The 20541-nt window shown below is 44.4% G+C and overlaps 1 protein-coding gene across 1 annotated transcript in view; it reads right to left on the bottom strand.

The window, feature by feature from the left end:
- LATS2 (large tumor suppressor kinase 2) overlaps positions 1-19628 on the bottom strand; it is a 50180-nt gene extending 30552 nt beyond the window's left edge. Inside the window, exons 1-2 of the mRNA XM_069883469.1 lie at positions 19472-19628; positions 14426-15001 (exon numbers count right to left, since the gene is read on the bottom strand). Of these exons, the coding sequence (XP_069739570.1) occupies positions 14426-14764 (339 nt within the window). The 5' untranslated portion in view covers positions 14765-15001; positions 19472-19628. The remainder of the gene's footprint in view (positions 1-14425; positions 15002-19471) is intronic.
- Positions 19629-20541: the final 913 nt, after the last annotated feature.

Genomic DNA, 20541 nt, shown 5'->3' with positions numbered 1-20541 from the left:
AGCTTCTGCATTCTTCTTAACCTGAAGCGTATGGGGTGGGCATCTACTGCTGCTCTAAACATTTACCCACCTTTTCAATACAATCTCAAGCTCTCCTCTCAAGGAACAGTAAGCAGACAGTAAGAATGATAGATACCTATGCGAACAATAAAAACACTAAATATCATCATCCTTTCATCTTCTCTGTGCTGCAAGCCTTCCTACATCCCTACCCCAGGAAGATCAATTCAGGTTGTAGTGTCTTCCGGGTAGAGAACTCATTTTTTTGCAACAATGGTGCACCATGCGGCTTTACTGCAATGCCAATATAACAGAGGCTTTGTGTTTGATTATTGCTGTGATGGAGCAGTGCAAACGTGAAACTCAAGGTGAACAGAGGAGCTCTTGTTAGCAATTAACACTGGTAACACGATCCATACCACACCAAGCTTTTCCCAATTTCTAACATGCAGGTCACAGATCAAAGATCCTGTTTTGCCAGGAAAGGAGCCATCATGTTTTCTTATCTCATCATTACAAATGCTTGGATAACTATGTGGACACCAGCATCATAATGCAGAGAAGAAGAAAAGGAAAATACCAGGTACACTTCAAATTACTGGGTTTAACCATCCATGTAATGTGAAATCTAAGCTACCGATATTAAATGGATTTGAATAGATTTCCATTTAAGGCCAAAGTCTGTGACAAAACCTAAGTCTAAGTAAATGAACTTAGCATGTGTGTGTACAGGAGGGCTCTTTTACTGCTCAAAACAAGCAGCAAAGCTCTGGGCTGATGAAATCAACAGGAATTTTACTGCTTGATTTCAACGAGGACAGAATTTCAGCTCAAAAATCTTCATCTTCCAGTACGGTGAGGTTGGGGATATGGACCCAGGCTAGATATGCACTGCTGATCTGCATTCCCAAAACCACCACTCTTCCCAACTTTCCCATCTCACTGCACTCTGCACAGCAGTGCTCAGAGAACAGAGCCAAGTTCTAGCAGAAAATCAGATTGTACAGGGTCTCTGCATTTTGTCTTCTGACCCAAGCATCCAAGGGACCCTCTGTTGTTGCAGGTGGGGTCTGAGGAAGGAGGACACTGCTACTCAGTAGCTGATGAAATGAAAAGGCTTACCCACCCCCCAGCACTTCCTGCAATGCTCCATACACTAAAGTCATATACCACTAGAAGCTGGATTGCAGCTCAGTGCATTCCACTGCACTTTGTCACGCTTCCCTGACCAATACTATGCCAAAAATGACTAGCTTTAAGAGTTCTCTGGTGAATAAAAGAGCTTTTGCAACTCTGAAACAGAGCTGAGTTTTTAATTCATGTTAAATCTGCTTTTCTGTTCTGAAGGAACATTTTTAATGCTGCCTGTAATTCCCCTTCTGTGCTTTTTTTTTACTTCTGTAGTGACTTCTGTGAAGATAAAGGGAGAATTTAAGCAGACTAATTTTTAAAAGTTTTAAAGATACCTCTAAATATGCCTGAAGGAAGCAAAAATATGAATTAACAAAATACAAAGATGAAAAAGATCCACATCATGTTCATATAAATCTAGAAATACAGGGCAGTGAGCCAGAAGACTCACAAGACAGCTACCATAGGGAACAAAATCCAAAGTACAGCTGGACTGTCTAAACAGCTATAGACCAACATTATCCAAGACTGCACATTTACTGTTTATTTACCCAGTACCCAACTGAGCACAATCTTGTGCAATAATGGGGACTGCAAACATCCCTTCTACTCAGATACTCTAAGCACTTGTAGTTACAGATTATGCCCTAAGAACCCTTCCTTTGTAATCTTTTATTAAAAACCCATGCCTCCAATTACCAAAAGAACATGATTTTGAGAAAACTGTAAAATTAACACAAGTACTTAACGGAGTAAAGCACTCATTATGTCAATGCCTGGCTCCCCTCCACAGCAGAAGAATATCAGCATGTTGCATGTGCACCCAAAAAACGGATTCTACTTCTCCCCAAGCCAGTTAGCTTCGCTCAGCACATCAAGAACTGTTGCTGGTTCCAGTCCATGTTTAGAACAGAGGGTTTCACTATCCAACTCCATGTCCAGGCTGACCTGGAAATATGCCTGCCCTGATCACTGCTTGCGTATGGAAATGATAAAGCTATTTTCACATGGAAAGTAAATCTTTTATTTTCCCAAAAAGCAGGACCAGCCATCGCAACAAACACAGGAGCCAGTTAGAATTGAGGAGGTGTTACCTAAAAGTACAAAAAGCAATTAAGTCCTGTGAGTAGAGCATGTGGGCAGGATGAGGGGTTAAGCACGCCTTTAGACAGCAAGCATACAAAAAAACACAGAAGGGAGGAAAGTGGAGAGGAGGAAAGCAAATCTGTAGCCTTTAAATTCAATAGGCTGGGAAGGTGGGGAAGACGCCTTTCCTCCTCTGCAGTGCCTGCCAGCTACAGCAAGCAGCAGGCACTCACTGTTGGGGGGCACTGCTGGGAACCCCGCGCTCCTTTCCCTGGTGCGCAGGGAGCAGTTCTGGCTCTGGTTGCTGTTTCTTCCACATTACAGAGCTCAAGAAAAGGATTTTCCTAACACCCAAGAACGAGCCTTTGCTGAACACGTGCTGGTTTCAGTCATCCAGGAGGCTAAGGGGCTCAGAGACCAAAACAGCACTTCAGTGTGCATGATCAGGATTCTCAGTCTCAAAAACTACATCCAGTTTTCAAGGCATAAACTTCTTTAGCAATGATGTTCCTCTGGTTCAACCAACCACTTTGCTACTAAAGGCTGAACTCAGCACTATCAATTTCCCAAGCTGGTGTGAAAGGAGGGTTGATGGTGCCCTGCCAGTTTGATTCAAGGATTTTTTCTTTTGCTGGACAATGGTCCTATTTCAAGGTAACGGGAAAGAGGAAGAGAAGGAACTTTTATCCACAGCTTGGCTGAAAGTAAGATAACTGGCCTCCCCTAGATGCGGTGTTAATGCTACAGCTCCTGTTGTTTAGCCCATGTAGGGCAGGGTGATGCTCCAGTAAGACACTGGTGAGCTTGGGATAACAAACCCTCCTCCACGATGCAAGAGGAAGAAAATAGCTCTTTGCAAAAAAAAAAAAACCAAAACAACAAAGAATCCTGTTAAACGTGTAGTGCTCTTTGCCCAAAATAGTGTTCCTGGAGATGCTGAACACATAGCAGGACGTTCTGACCCTCCTAGGAATCTGGGAGAAGGCAGTTCTGCCTCCAGCACCCAAGCTCTGCCACAAACCATGCTGCAGCTCAGACTCTCCTTTGATTCCTAAGCAGAGATGTTCCAGGCTCAGGAAGTATGTCAGTAAATCTGAACACCCATTTTTGTGGTAGAGCCGGGCTTGCAACAGCAAGTTCTCAACCTTCAGCAGTTTCTAATGCTTATGAACCATGGGGAAGTTCCTGGAAAAGTGGAACTGCAGAAAGTTTGATGGCACCATAGTAGTACAGAAAAATACTTTTTCTAGGTTACTTTCATGTGGCTAAAAACCCCAAAGGTTCACTTCTCAGTAAACAGAGAGATGGGGGGCGAGGGGAGGCATACCAACACAAATGAAAATTCTTGTGGCTTGCTTCTGAATTTGCTGGCACTTCCCAGTGAGGTCCTGCTTTTGTAGCATGGGGAGCTGGCTCACACCATGTGCTCTGGCAGAGACTGATGACTTTTGCCCGCTTGTAAACTCACAAGTCTTTGATTTGCGCTGTTGAGCACTGCATCAACATTTTCTCTTCGTCATCTGCATGACCACAACACCACACGTGTTTCACAGGCTCTTCCTAACACACCTTCAGGAAAGCACTGAATGAGCTTAGTGCTTGCATTACAGAACACAAGAAAAATATTTTCAGAATGGGAGGGATGGCCAAGCTGCAAGAAGTGATCACAGGACAGAGATGGAAGTGAGTTTCCAGCACAGCAACTGCTGGAGCACTGGAAAGAAAAGAGGAATTCCATCCTGCTCCAGAGAACAGCCAGCAGGTCACTACCACGCCTGGGCAGCACACATCACACTGGCCAGCGGGGAATCATCTAAAAGCACACTCAAGAAACTGTGCTGGACAATCAGAAGAAACAGGCTCCAGCACGATGGAATGCACATCTCCGGAAAAAACTATCCAGCACTCATTTGGAGCCAGGACAAAAATAGCCCAATATGGAGTAGATTTGTCTTGATTCAAAGATCTCTGTCATATGGCAGCAACTTTTTATATTTTTAATTGGGACAGCCAGAGCGGGGGGGTGCGTTTTGTTTTGTTTTTTTTAACCAGCATACCCTGCACATATTAGCATCTCCAAGGTTTCAGTTACACTGATTAGATTTTATGCACCTGTATCAGGCTGACATCTGGCAGGAAGGTGGAGCGAACACAGTGACTGGCAAAGCTGGAAGAAAAGCACAAATGGGACAGGTATCTGGTTTAAGCACAGACTATGGAGTCCTGACATTAAGTGGAAGAAAACATGCAGAAGTGAAAAGATACGGGTTGTGCTGTCAAAGTCACATTACAGATGCATCTATAATTCCTCAGGATGTCACATCAAATCTAAAAAATAAGGTTGAAGTCTATAGAAGAGTTCTTTCTTAATAGTTTGCAATGGTATAAAAAATAATTAATTTAGGGTATTCAGGAGCACATGGAAAAGCACGTAGGAGGTGTTGAGTATTAGTCATTCAAACCAATGAAGCAGAAAAAAGAATGCAACAGGATGACAGGTAAAGCAAAGTCTAGATTTGAATAGCCTTGAAGATAGTACTGAGTTGATGCAGTGGAAGAACAAAATGAACAGGGAGAGACGGAAGCTGCAGAGCAACAACAATGAACTCTGAGTCTGTGCTGACATCTTCTTCTGTTCTGAAATAGCCCACATCCACCGGATTCATAAATGGCAGATAAAATCCAAACCTAACCATATAAAGACTTACACAGGAGTAATTTTACACTGCTAGCTGTCCTACAGAAGTCAATCTCTTCAAAGGGTAAGAACTTAACTATTTTATCACCCAGCAGCAGCACTCTTCTTTCTACTATTTTATACGTAAGGAGTAATATACTGCATCTTTGCACACTTCAGCTGAAGTGACAAATTTACAAATCATGTACGAGAGTTATGATGGATATAAAAAACAGTGGCAAATGGCTTGGTCATTCAAGCCATCTGCATTTAAATCTCAAGATTTTTTCCATTTAAACCGTGTCTATATTTCTCAAAATGCATAGAAGACAACATGTGTTGCAGTAATAGTTTCATGTACACACACATACACACAATTAAAGACAAAGCAGCACAGAGCGCAATTATTTTCACAGGCTGTCTCTGCCAAAGCTGTTACCTGATTTGCAAAGTTACAGGTACACAGTGTTCTTTGGCTTCAGCCTTCTGAAAATTCACTGACCTAGAAATATATATTTTTGAAGTATTTTCATATCCTTTCTATTCTCTTCATCCTTCGCCTCCCTGGGGAAATATTTTTAATTGCTTGGATTCAGTTAAAATGAAGAGGACAAGTCTCTCATCAGGAGAAAAACAACTCTTAGACTGCAGGGAAGCAGAACACAGCCTCAAATATTAGAATCTTGTTTACTTAGACTGAAAAAGAAATCACCAATGAACTACCAAATCCTACGGATTAAGTTCTTCAGAAGGAGCTGGTACCATGCAATCATTGTGGTTTTCATAATATATATATGCACATATGCATCTCTTGGGTGAAACCTAATTTCTATATGTCGGTTTGTATAAGAGAGATTTCTTGTGGACTCTCAGTGACAGCCCAGATGGCAGAACAAGACTATTAGAACAAAACCAGTTTTGCTGTGCTGCAGCCATTGCTGGGTGACCCATCAAGACCAGAGCTGACAGGACCACCTCAGCAGAAGCCACGTGGTATCAGGGAAAACACATCAGCTGCCAAATAACATGACGTCGAAAATATTCCAGCAGCAACAGTATTGTGGGTGACCAGCAGCAGATGTGTAGAGCAGGCAGACAGCAAGAGCTTGACTGGTTCACTTTCACCACGCATTTACTTAAGCATCTTCTGAAAGTGGGAAATTGGGATCCCTCTCAAGCCCGGAGCCTGCCACTACTGTTGTAGGGCAACACCAAAGACCATAATACCACAGCAGCTTCAGCCTCTAGTGTGGTAATCAGTGGCATTTTTAAATTGAATTTTATTTTTTTTTCCAAAAAAAAGGAATGATGAAAACCTAGAAACACGGAACAGCATTTTCCACTCTAAGCCTCAGCTCCAAGCAACATAAAAATGTCAGTTCTAAGCTACACTCGCAATTAGGTTATGAACATAAACAGAAAGAGTGAAAAAAGTGGAATGTATTTCACATGCTGCACATGATTTATGTAAAGATAAGACTGAAAGGAAAACAAACATCTGTAGCATTAAGCAAACAGACAGGGTGTCTGTCCATCACAGATTTTACCAGCACAAACTGTTTGTTCCAGCAGTACTTGATTGTAAAATATCCATCCTAGTGTAGCTATATTGATAGTAAGGCAGCTTGCAATCCAGTCAGAATTCTTTCCTAAGTCAAATAAAAGCAAATCTGGGCCTTCTCAGCTGTTCGTTAAAAGATAAAGGAAAAAAAAAAAAAAGGTGGAGAATTAATGGACGTACCCAACAAAAGAGAAAAACAGCAGCTTGCATCCCCAAGAAAACTCAACTTGAAAGTCTCTTCCATGTTCCTCCTTGCCTATTTCAGACAGCATTGCCTACATGCATCTGCACACCTCTCGCAGAGACAGCCAATACACAAATACACAAGGAATGAGAATATACGTACTGGAGCCTGATTTATGGCAGGTGTGGGGGATACGCAGACAACACACATGGGACAGGGATGCTATATAGGAGTCACCACCACCACAGGCAGCTGCTGAGTGTGATTTGAACACTGTGCCCAAGGGAGCACCGACAAGCCGTGGTCTGCTCAAGAGTGACACGACCAACCCCACAACCAAAAACCACTTCTACATTTTGTAAGACATAAGCATTTACCTTCAGAACAACAGCAGCGTGATCCTCAGTCCCTACCTCCTGGGCATGACCGTGCTGGTCACTGTTTCTCGCCCCAATGTCAGGCTGGTAAGAATTCAGCCAGCATCTTCAGTATTTCCAGAAAACAGACACACGTGGTAATACTACCACGCATTCAGAAAATGTAGTCACAGTAACTTCATTCTGCCCTTGGGCAAATAGGACAATATTTGACAATGATGTTTTATAAATAAACCAGAAGAAGAAGTACTTCAGTTCCCTTTAGTTTAGCAGGTTATATTATGCAATGAATGCCTGGCTACACCCTTGTAATTTAAATTACTGTATGCTCGTGTATCTCATTTTTGCACAGGGTACAGTTGAGATTCCCTATTTTATTCTTCCAGTCAACTTAGCTTCAGTTCTACTGATCAACTAATTTCAAAGTGCCTGGAAAATATTTTTTCCTGTGGGCACAGCACAAAAAAAAAAAAATGAAGAAAAACAAAAGTGAGAAAAACTGTAAGTTACTCTGTATATTTGGCCATGCTTTAGGAAAAAAACACAAGTATGGCACATACCTGTGTACCACATGAGAAGTAGTCATGGATTTTTATTTGCATTCTACTGCTACTCAATTAGCAGCTTTCACATAAGCTTTTATTTAGTTTAGCAACTATCGGAAAAGCATTCCTAGGCTGAATTAAATGAGTTCCAAATGCACATCTTGGATTATCTCTAAGGACCGCAGCCATGTGAAAACCTTGCATCTAGTCCTTCTAGTGAAATATCTAAGTTTTAAAGTGTTATTCCATTTTTTTGAGAAAGGAAAAAAAGAACTCACAAACGCAACCAAACAAAACGCGCCTCACTCTCCTCATACAGAGATGCTGGTTTTTGGTCTCACCATAAAATTACACTGGTTCCTCTCAGATACGAGGTGAAAAGAATGGCAGAGGTTTACGCTGAGAATAACAAAAAAAATGCAAAAGGAACAGTTACACCCTACTACTATTGTGATATCAACTTCCTGTTTTAAAAATGGCAATTTGGTCACAAGGGCTATTTTATTCAGAGGCTGAAGTTAATGCTTATGCAGAATTTTTAGTGGCTGTGATGAAGCCATTTCCTTTTTTACAGAAAAAAATCCATAATCTCCTGGAGATTAAATTTTAATAAATACAATTTAAGCATCCAATGCAAGTTACTTTTACACCCTGACACAGCAATATATAATTTTAGGCTTTTATATTATCTCGCAAGCTTCTAGAATGATTATCTGAGATGAGGAACAGGGAAACATTAGTTTAACAGAACTCAAGATTCACACTTACTCACAGCTGAAGCCTGGCATCTGATTCTTGTTCTGTCATTTCAAACATAATCCTACTACCAAGCTGTAATTTATTCTATAGTTTGCCACAGAAAAAAAGGAGACTAACAAGAACAAAGGGCAGAGTTTAAACATACTGCAGCCTTGCTCAATGCCCAGCTGCCAAGAAGCCACATCTTGTCATATGAAGGAGCACACGCAATCACCTACTACTGCCAACAAATAATTCCACTACTGCGAAAATGCAAGAGAACAGGCAAAATCCTTTTTCGCCCTTCTGCAGCACAGCACAAGAACATACTCTAAGCCACACGCAAATAGAACAAAGCCAAAGGGCTTTACTGAATGTATTCCAGGACACAGAGGATTGAAGTATATTTACTAACACAGCAACAGCAACATAGCAAGACTGGAGATAAGAGAAACAGGATAGAAGAGAAAGGTGTCAGCAGGTATCAGCTCAAGAACAGCCCTCATCTCTTGCTTTCAGCCCCTGGAAATATATGACTTACTTTTTTTCTGAAGCAGCTAAAACCAAAATTGACTTAAAGGCTAACATGAGGCAAGTTGGTGGGAAAACACATTCCCTTGCATGCTTTGATGGAAGAACACTGGGTGATACTGGAAACTGGTCAGAAATGAGAAAAAGGTTAAAACCAAAAGGGGATGTTAGAAAGAAAAAGTATGGTCTCCTGGTTGGCATCAATAGAAGCGCGGCCAGCAGGTCAAGGGAAGGGATTCTCCCCCTTTATTCTGTTCTTGTGAGACCCCACCTGGAGTCTCCTGTCCAGTTCTGGAATCCCCAATATAAAAAGGATATGGAGCTGTTAGAACGGGTCCAGAGGAGGGCCATGAAGATCATCAGAGGGCTGGAGCACAGGCTGAGAGAGCTGGGGTTGTTCAGCATGGAGAACAGAAGGCTCCGAGGAGACCTTATAGCGACCTTTCAATACCTGAAGGGGCTAGAGGAAAGCTGGGGAAGGACTTGGAGGGCATGTAGTGATAGGATGAGGGGAAATGGCTTTAAATTGGAAGGGGGAAGATGAAGATTTAGATTAGACATTAGGAAGAAATTCTTCATGATGAGGGTGGTGAGGCAGTGGCACAGGTTGCCCAGAGAAGCTGTGGCTGCCCCATCCCTGGAGGTGTTCAAGGCCAGGCTGGATGGGGCCTTGGGCAGCCTGGGCTGGTGGGAGGTGTCCCTGCCCATGGCAGGGGGTTGGAACTGGATGATCTCTAAAGTCCCTTCCGACCCAAACTATTCTGTGATTCTGTTATTCTGTGGTTCTATGAAAAGGTCATGAAACAAGCTCTCAACACCACTAGCAAAGAGAAGACAGAGTGCACAACTTACCTTCAAATGAGGGAAGCAAATGAACACGCTAGAGACTGTTGGCCTGAATTATGGAATCTACTTCAGTTGCTAAAATAAAATCCTTCTGCATTCAGCAGTGAGTGCCCTCATTTGAAGGCCCCTTTTTTCTCCTTGTAACCCAAGAATACTTACTTACTTCTGACCTGAAACATAACTTGTATCCTGCCACCTCTAGGACATGTTCCACAGACTAACCTAGGCAATCCTGTAACAGCTCACTCCTCAGTCATTCTCCATTAACAAAACAACCTAAACCCAAAACACCCAGAAGATGACTAAGATGTTCACCCTGGAGGTTTTGGTAAATAGCTGGGTAAACACAACTCTTAATACAGGTGAAGTTTACTGAAGGAGAAGAAAAAATTTTGTTATGGGACAGGCCAATGTTATGATTACAATTCCCCTGGTTGCTCAGAGATATTACAAAATTTGCTGCCCTTCGCGTTGAAGGCAAGCTGTCTTTTTAGTCTTGTCCTCTTAACAAATACATCACAACAGGTATTTCACTACAGCAAAACTCCTGTCGTGCATTCTCTGTTACTAAAACAAAACCTTGCATTGTGTCTCCTTCTCTCATCACTCCTATAGGATGAAAAGTCATACTGCTCAGTAACACACACTGTCAGGTGGAACATCAATTCTACATGAACAAGCAGGACCTAAAAACCTTCATAGATTAGAAAAAACACAATACTAATTGCAAACCTGAAACATAAAAAGGAATTCCTGCCCAAGCTCCACTTGGCATGGCAGAATTTTCCTCAGAGTAGTGTAAATACTCCTTCAAATTGAGATAAACATTGCATTCCCTATCTCAAAGTTTCCCAATTTCAAGCAGTACTTCCCAAATCAGAACAGAATCTTTGCCAAATGGTTTAAAAATAATGTAATCCATGACGAAGAAATTAAAAGAATCCTTGTATATGAGAAGAAGGAATTAAGGCACGGGTGGACGAGGTGCTAAGGGGCATGGTTTAGTGTTTGATAGGAATGGTTGGACTCGATGATTCGGTGGGTCTCTTCCAACCTGGTTATTCTATGATTCTATGAAAAAAACAGAAAAACAAACCACCTCACTTCTACAAAGTAAATTCCAGGAACCTGGTGCAATACAGATGACTACGTGGTCAGCTTGATATTCTTAGACACATTACAGTAGCCACAAACACCATTCCACTTCCTTGGAAGACACTATAAGTAGTATCAGACACTAATTAAGGACTGATCTTCCCCTTCAGAATGTTCTGATATTGTCACAGGTGGGGTGTATGTTTTATTACAGAGATATTTATAAAAATCTCTGGAAAAAATGAAGCATAAGGATTTCCCCGCTGCACACATTCACATAATTATCCACTGTATAAGTACAAAATGCACATTAACTTTTTTTTTTTCTTAAAAATAGCTGCCCAATCAAGCTGTGTCTTGAAATCTTCACCCAGAAAAGGCACCCTTGCTCAAAGAAAAGAAGTTTGCTTGGGGGGAAAGTGACAAGCATGTAACGTTTCACAGTTCATCTAGAACTGCTGCAGCCCACTCTAAATTACAATGTCAGAGGCTGTTTATGCTCTAAGGAAGTACAGTAAGTACAGTACAGCCCATTCAGGTTGCTGGAATATCACTGATCATATGCTCAATTGCATCTATTCATTAGAAAAATTCAATCCACAACAGCAGCTGCATTTACCACCACACCCCAAAAGCCATCCAGTTGCCCCAGGTGATTCCAGCGGTTTACCAGCAGGCAGGACAGATGCTCCACGCTCTTGCCCCTCTGCAGTGACTGCAAGTTACACTTCCAAGCCCAAGGAGTTGTATTTACTCAATAATGGTGTGTTAGCAGTGCTTTTAGCTTCAAGCTTTTGCAATAAAAAAGGTCCAGCCCTTTGCAGTCATGTTGTACAAGTCTCAAAACTACTTGTGCTGCACTAATTATTTTTGATTGAAGCTTGCTAAATAATTACTGTTGAAAAGATGACTTAAGCAAACAACAGACAAGTTACTCCACTCGTCTGAGAAGAACTATGAGTAATTATGTGTGTAATTGTATCTCTTAAAAAACAAAAGTGTGTAGTCCTGGCTTCTTTCAGGTCAACAGCAAAGTCCCCATTAAGTTTTTGGGGCCAGATTCTACTATAAAATCATAAGCTACACAATGGTTGAAAAGAAACCTTTGTGAAAAGAACATGGGTCATTTGAAAGGACACTGGTAACTTCCTAATAATTGAAAAAAATATCTGCTTTCACATGTAGCACCCATGAAGCTGTAACTTCAAGACAGAAGAATTTTGTATTTACTTCATGAATTACACTGCATTTTATATACTCGTTAAGTTTACCAACCAGCTCATAACCAATTTCCTGTCTGTGTGGGTCTTTCATGGAGCTTCCTTTTTGTTTAATTAAAGCAATTTCAGTTTAATCTTAAAACTTAAGAGTCATACTGGCAGAACAGGGAGCTACAAACCCTACCTTCATGTTACCTAGCAAGGAACATCTCTTGTAGTGTGTTAGATGGTTGTTAAAATCTAACCATGCTACAGATACGTTACATGCATGAAGCTAGTAAGAGTAAAGAATAGAAGTATCTTTTCCACAGCATCTAAAACTTAGACTCCTTCCTTCTTAACCACCACTACTCCCCTCCACCCTCCTAAAAATACTTATTGTGGCTCAGTAAACTGAAGGAGAATCCCAGTCCTTGCTTGGTGTCCACCAGAGCAGATTATCCACAAGGTAAGGATTACTTTCCAGTGTTCCATCTAGAACACCAAAAAGCATCAGCCCAAATCCAGCTTGAAAATGGAATTCACATAAGATCAAACTGAATGATGTTATAGCCATCCAGTCATTCTTTGCAACTTCCTAGAACACCCATGATTGTCACAAGAAGCTCTAAACTGCCAACTTCAGGACCCTAGCAGCCACCGAACAGGTGATCAGTGTGCCATGAAGCGAGATCAGGAGGTCTAAGTTCTTGTACTCTGCACACTTGCTGCAGAAGGTTCAAGTAGACCATCAGCTTATTCATGCATTGAGATCTTTAACCTCTAAACATTTTTTTCCTGGGATTTGAGGATAGAGGGGCCTTCAATGCCCATTTACCCACCTCACACTAGCACTCTGTCCAGAGGTAAATAAAAGAAACTGAAGCTGACTTCATCTCTCTTTTAAATCAGAGATCTGTTAAAGGCCTGCAGGACTACATAAGATGCCCACACTGTAGGTATTTAAAGGCTTTGACTCACAAGCAGGGACAGGGTAGCTCGGGATGGCTGATGTACTACACATCATGCTCTGAAACACTTCAGTATTTGATCGAAAACAGCTCAGGCACCAGGAAGAAAGTAAGAATCTAGAGGTACTAATCAAGTCTGGCACCCTACACCATGCCATTCCCAGGGCCAGAGACCACTCACACCATCTCAAGAAGCTCCATTCATTCACAAGTCCAGAAGAGCCAGTCTTCATATGACCCAGAACCACATTAGGAAACCCAGCACTACTAACCTCAAGACTCCAGTTTTGGAACCTTTATCTGGACTCTCGACCAAATCGAACCTGTTTATTTTAGGTTTCAATGTCAAACACACCTAAGGGGTAGGCCCAATAACGATGTCTCCAAGCAACAAGTCACATATAGGAAGAAAAGCCAAATGCGAGGATGGGAGGATCACAGCCAGTGGGGGCGGAAGCCCAACCAAAAATGTAGAGCCAAATTTAAGGAGGTTTCAAAAATCTCCAAGTCAGCATCAGAACTGGGCTCATTCTCACTGCTGTTTGAGAAGCAATACCATTAGAGGAATGTTGAAGGCAGAATAGCTAAAGATATTAAAAACTTTTACATATATAATGCATTACACTGCCTTTAATACCACGACATTTTAACAGGTGCTCAGGTATTTCTGTTTTATACATTGGCTTAACATTTTTGTGCTGCAGTATGCTCAAAGTACTTTCCAATATTTCAGTCCAACAAGCCTGTTCTGTGTGTGAACGATTCATCCATGTAACCTACCAAATGCACATTTCCAATCCAGAATCCAGCTGTGCTCATTGAACCTTGGCTCATATGCACAGGCAGTGTTCTCATCCTGAACAGCTAGGGAAACTTAGAGGGTAGAGTTCTAAAAAAATAATGTTTTCATGCCATGCTCAACATCAGAGACAATCCTTGGTTCCTCCAGTTAAATGATTCAGTACAGCGTCTTGATTCCCTGGATTAGGAAGTGTTTAGTTGTACTGCAGCACTTCTCAAAGGATCTGCAACCTATTCTAGCTCTGATTATCTCACACAGCAAGTGAACTTCTTCAAAGACTGTATACTGTCTCTGTCATTGCTTCTAGTTGCTTATGACAGTGAACTGATCCCAGATATGACAGTCAAAATTCCATCCTAATACTCATAGCTAAGGCTTTTTTCCAGTATTGAGGGCAAAAAAAGAAGACAAAGACAAGCTACTGTGTTCAGCCTTATACATCAACTGGAGAAATCATAAGTTCACCAGGTCAATCTTTAACATGAATTTACCCCATACTAGGCATGTCTCTCAACAGCAAGTCCACCTACTCTAACAGCCATACAGCAACATGAATGCCAGAAGAATCGGCGCATTTTGTCAACCAGTAAGCCTGGGACCTTCCATCAAAAACCTTTTCTCAGTTTCAAGCATAAACTTGTTCTGCAGGCAGTGATAATCTCCCCTCCAAACCCATACATACCTGATCGCAACCTGCATTCACCAGTTCCTGGAGCATCTGCCTATTTACTTCAACAACTGCTGCGCTGCTCGACTCGTTAGCAAAAGGCAGCAATGAATATCTAATTTCTCGCAGAGCTTTCTGATACGGTCCAAACTTCGGTGTTTGTCTCATCTGCTGCTGCCTTGCAGCATCCTTCCCCATTAAAATCTTAGGGTCCAGAGAAGTTTCACTGCCTGGTCCAATAGGTAGTCCCTGACCTGAAGATTTGGATGGCTGCTTTAAACCTTCTCGAATCTCTTGTAACCTTTGTCTGCTGTTCCCAGAATACGTTGTTGCAGGAAAAGTCTTTGGCCTCATTGTTAATCCAGTTTTCTCTGAGCATAAATACAGCTTTATTCTTACAGTTATTTTAAATTACTTTATTTTGGAACGGTGTCACTTGATGGTATCAATTTCTTGTAAACATAATCCTTCAAAGAGCAAAGGCAAGATTCTCAAGAAATGTCTGCCAAAGTTTTACTTCAGCTCACGATCTTCATGTTTCCTGCAGAAAATGAAAATCCTTGGAATCATCATTTTGCAGACTGACAGTGTCTGAAACAAAAGAAAATAGAAAGTACAAGCAATTAAGCTGATATTGTAAATGCCTCTGAAGGGACAGCATGACAATTAATCAAGTGCAAGTGAATCAGTTTAACCTATTAAGCTGTCACAGCTGGATTCCTTTTAATGATTTTCACTTTATCTGTTTTCAAGAACAGGATTCCAAAAGGCTTTCTCAACGTAGGCAATAAATAATCTATTTTCTTTTACGTTCCATTTTCAAAACACATGAAAAGCAAACCCTTAAAAACTACAATGCTTAAGAATTTTACAGCACCTAACTGTGGCACATTTCCCACCCAATTGCATAACCAAATCCTGGACAAGCCTATCCTATTTCATAATTAGGGAAGAGTATGTTCATGAAATGTTTTTCCCCCACTTAAGGTTTTGCTTGTTTTACACTAGCTGAGCTCAGTTTCAGAAGTTTATGAAAAAGATTTATAATGGAAATATTGATGACTCTAACCATAGCAACTTCTAGGATTTCAATAACAAAGTGAATAACAGAAAGACAAGATATTTTGCCTTTCCACATGACTATCTCAGCAAAGCCTGCAGGTAAGAATTCTCCCCAGAACTGGAAGGAGGAGGGAGGAAAAAAAAAAGGGGGGGGGTGGTCATACAATATTTCATTAGCTGTGCCTTATAAGGAAGAAAGGGAAAAGAGGTAGATGGAGCTACTCAGTAACTGCAGAAGAGGCAGAACCAGCTCCATCAGCAGCCCAATACAAAAAAAAGTAAAGACTTTGAGACAGCTCTTCTGCACCTCTTCTGACATGCAGCAGAGAACAACTATGCAGCACAGCTAAGCCAGTGCAACTTGCCATCTCTGTGCAGCACGATGTTACAACAAGAATCCTACCTTAACTAAGTCTTCGTGGCATCACTGTAACAGAAACATTAAATAATGGCACATTTGGAAGTGGATTAAGAAGGTGGCTTAATCAGAAATATCATTTTACTCAAGTTTGCTTCCGCTGTTGACGTTAGCCCTTGCAAAGTGACTCCTGAATGGTGCTCAAGCCACTTTGTTGGGAAGGTTAGAATTTTGTTGTTTTCACAAATATAGAGAGAATCTGGACACATTCACCTCTGAAGCCCATCACCACTTCCTCATTAGTAGAGAGTCCATTTCAAGCTTTCCTCTATAACCAAGGACTCAAATTCAACAGTGAAGTGAGAGCCCAGGCTCTTTTATGATGGTTAATCAGTCTGAAATGCAGGTGCACAGACTAATCATTTGACATATGGTCTATGTGTTATGTTCTTACAACACCTGCCATATATTGATCTAATGGGAAATTTCTGTACAGCCTAACATTCCAGACCCACGCCTTAGCTGAAAGGTAGGATTACGTTTACACCGAAAGCTCTAGGATCAAACTACTTGAGAATGCACAATGACAGGGGTAGATGTCAACCTCTTTTGCTAAGATTTAAATGTTCAGTTAACTAAACAACACTTATAACACTCTTGAGCTCTTCCACAAACAACTAATCAGCTATTAGTCAATAACAGATCAGGTTTTCATTGTTCTGAAAGTGACTGAAGGATCTCAGGAATAGACTTCTACCTACCTAGAACACAGCAAAAAAACCCCAAAACACATAACCATTTTTAAAAACATAATAATATTGCAGCCTTTTTAGGATTACATCATAACTAGCTAGTGCTTAAAAGATACAAAGCAATTAATTGGTCTCTAATGGTCTGTCTTCTCCTCACAGCAGCAGGCCCCATATGGCTGTGTTTAGGAATCCAGCTTCTTCTTCCTTTTCAGTCCCCGTGCCAATCCTCAGGCCTGGGACATGCCGGAAAAGCCTGCGCACACACCCACCGCACCACCACGGTTTTGCAGCAGAGGACTGCTCTCCCACTTACACACATGCTTCACGTACAGGACTTGCGACCTTTAGCCTGAGCTGGAGTCTAATAATGCTGGGTCAAAGAGGCTGGCAACTTCCTCAGCTTCCATTTACAATACTGCTAAACCAGAAAAAAATGTTGATTGTTTAGACAGTACGAATGGGAACAGCAACAACAGTAAATACCGGAGCTAACTGCAGACCTGTTTCACATTCTGCAGAGAGGTTTTTTACATGAATATGTAAGATAAGCCAGGAAATCGGAACATTAAGTATTACAGATGATTTACAAAGAAAGACAAGCTGCCTGCTTTTTAAAATCCTCCTGTGATTTCTGTCTTTAGCAAAAAACGTTTGTATGCTTTAAAGGATGTGTAGTATGCCTAATTCTGTCTAGGCATTTCTGACTGTACATCTGGATTTAGATAACTCCAAATACTTCTAATCTGCACCTTGCCTACAGCATGAATGTATCAATAGCCCTCCTGCCATCATGAGACATCATTTGTCAGAATCAGTTTTGAGCTTCGAGCCAATCTGACTAAACAGTCCTAAGGGTTGGTTTTTTTCCAAAATGGATGTTCTGTGCTAATTAAAAGGTTCTCCATTATCCTGAAGATAGAGTATATCAAATAAGCACAGCATCACTCTAATTGCATTAAGCTACAACAATTTTTGAATAGCAGATTACAATTCTTCATTTGAGAAATACCAATAGCTGCTCTGGCACCAACTACGTTGAAATTATAAGCTGATGTTTGTTGGCCCAGCAGCACTAGCTGTTCACTCTCCTGTTTCTTCATTCACCAACAGGTTGTATGTTCTCGTGGCTCTGTGGAGCTGGGACACAGGCAAGAGCGAGTCCAGAGAAGAGCAACAAAGCTGGTGAGGGGGCTGGAGAACAAGTCTTACGAGGAGCGGCTGAGAGAGCTGGGGTTGTTTAGCCTGGAGAAGAGGAGGCTGAGGGGAGACCTCATTGGGTCATTGGGCACTGGAGCAGGCTGCCCAGGGAGGTGGTTGAGTCACCTTCCCTGGAGGTGTTTAAGGCACGGGTGGACGAGGTGCTGAGGGGCATGGTTTAGTGTTTGATAGGAATGGTTGGACTTGATGATCCGGTGGGTCTCTTCCAACCTGGTTATTCTATTCTATTCTATTCTATTCTATTCTATTCTATTCTATTCTATTCTATTCTATTCTATGAAAGTAAAGCTCAGCTGTGTTTCAAGAACTAAGACCCAAACGCCACGCTGGAGAGCTGTTTCTCTGCCTATAACCATGAAGCAAGCTGAACTAGTGATCACAGCACAAGAAAGGAGTAAAATTTTAAGAAACTGCTCCAGCTGCCTTCCTTCTCTTAATCTATAGTTATTGCTTCGGGTTTTTTGGATCACAAATTCATGGAAGCAGGAACTGTGCACTTTGTGCTGTAGGTCTAAGATTGTTGGGGGCAGGAGAGCCTTTCAGGAATTTCATTATTATACAAACCGTGCTCCCCTTTTCTCATCAGGCACGTGGATCTCCCCCAAATCGTTGCTCCTCTCCTTCCTCCTGCTAACAAAACTGCTCAAAAGCAACTCCGTGCCCGCGTCCCACCGCCAACCATACGCACTGGCCGGATCCTGCGCCGCGGGGAACCGCTCACCGGCTGCATCCACAGCTGCCCAGCAGCAAAAATGACCCGAGTGCTCCAAATAAACTTGATTTTTTTGCGTCATTTGTGCACAGCGCCTTTTGCTGGGGAAGGGGAGGGCAGTGGGGTATATTCCAACACTCACACCGCTCAGGAGGCAGGAGAGAGAGGGTGGCGAAGCGCTGGATTTTGGCAGTGACCTTCAGCTGCCTGGGAGCAGCGGGGGCCCCGCTGCAGCCAGCTGGGACCTGGCAGGGGCTGGACCCCCCTGTTCCCCCCCAGCGGGGTCTGCTCCGGGCTCATCCCCCGCACCCACGGGGAAGGCGGCTGCCCCAGCCCCTTCTCCCCTAGCCCTAAACCCGCAGAAAGGTCCCGAAATAACCTCAGGCCTGAGGAACCGGCCCCTGAGGTGGTGGAGGGGGGGAAGCAGTCCGGCCTGGGGGCTGCGGACAAGCGGGACCCCTCTCCTCTAGCCCCAGCCCCGTCCTCCCTCTTTCCCCCCACAGCCCCGTCCCGTCCCGTCTCTCTCCTGTCCAGTCCCCCTTCTCCTTCCCCCACAGTCCCATCCTGTCCTGCCCCGTCCCAGCCCCCCTTCTCCTCCCTCCTGTCCCCGGCCCTGTCCCCCTTCTCCTCCCCACATCCCCGTCCCCTCCTGTCCCCCCTCTCCTCCCCCCCAACCCCAGCCCTGTCCCAGTCCTGTCCCCTGCTGACCCTGTCCCCTCTTTCCCCCCCCCGTCCCCATCCCTGTCCCCCCCTCCTGTCCCGTCCCGTCCCCGTCCCAGCGCTGTCACACGGTGCCTCGGGACACACACCGGGACACTCTCTCCTTCCCTGAGGATCGATCTCTCCCCCCCCCCGCCCCGCCCCCGGCCCCGCCACGCACTCAGCGCCCGGCGGTGGGAAAACGGCTCCTACCCCCCCGGGATGGCAGCGAAGCGCGGCTCTCTCCGTCCCGCTCTCACCTCCCCGGGGGCTCCCGGCGCCGTCACGGAGCGGCCGAGCGGCGGCGGCCCCGGCGGGGGGGTGCGAGCTCCATCCCTCCGCGCCGGCCCCCCCGGTCCCTCCGAGCGGAGCGCGGGGCGCGCGGCGCCGGGACATTCGCTACATTGTTGGCATTCCAGCGGCGTCACGTGACCGCGGCGTCACCCCGGCCCCCCCCGCCCCGCGCATTCCGGAGGGGAGGGGGGGGGGGAACGAGGGGAGAGAAGGGCGGGGGGGCGGGGGCAGCGCCCCGCGACCCCCGGCAGGGCCCCCGCCAGCCCCTAGCCCCCCCAGCCCCCCGCACACACCCCCCTGCACCCCGATCTCCCTACAACCCACCCCCCCTGCACCTACCCCTCTCAGCACCCCAATCTCCTTGCGCCCCAACCCCCCTGCACCCACCCCTCTCGGCACCCCCCAGAACCTCAATCACCCCTAGCAAACTAATGCCCCCTGCACCCCGAGCCCCTGCACCCACGCTCTCAGCACCACCAGCACCCCAATCCCCCTGCACCCACCCCTCTCAGCACCCTAATCCCCCTGCACCCACCCTTCTCAGCACCCTCCAGCACCCTGCACCCACTCCCCAGCACTTCCAGCACCCCAATCCCTCTGCACTCATACCCCCTGCACCCCAATCCCCCTGCACCCACCCCTCTCAGCACCCCAATCCCCCTGCACCCACCCCTCTCAGCACCCCAACCCCTGCACCCAACCTTCTCACCACTCCCAGCACCCCAACCCCCCTGCATCCACCCCTCTCAGCACTCTCCAGCACCCTGCAGCCACTCCCCAGCACCCCCAGCACCCCAATCCCCTCTGCACTCACTACCCCAGCACTCCAATCCCCTTGCACCCACCCTCTCCAGCACTCCCAGCACCCCAATCCCCCTGCACCCACCCCTCTCAACACCCCAATCCCCCTGCACCCACCCTCTCAGCACTACCAACACCCCAATCCCCCTGCACCCACCCCTCTCAGCACCCTCCAGCACCCTGCACCCACACCCCAGCACCCCAATCCCCTGTGCACCCACTCCCCTAGCACTCC

Source organism: Phaenicophaeus curvirostris, chromosome 1 (genome assembly GCF_032191515.1).
Source record: "Phaenicophaeus curvirostris isolate KB17595 chromosome 1, BPBGC_Pcur_1.0, whole genome shotgun sequence".
Taxonomy (NCBI): Eukaryota; Metazoa; Chordata; class Aves; order Cuculiformes; family Cuculidae; genus Phaenicophaeus; species Phaenicophaeus curvirostris.
This window is presented reverse-complemented; position numbering and strand designations above follow the sequence as displayed.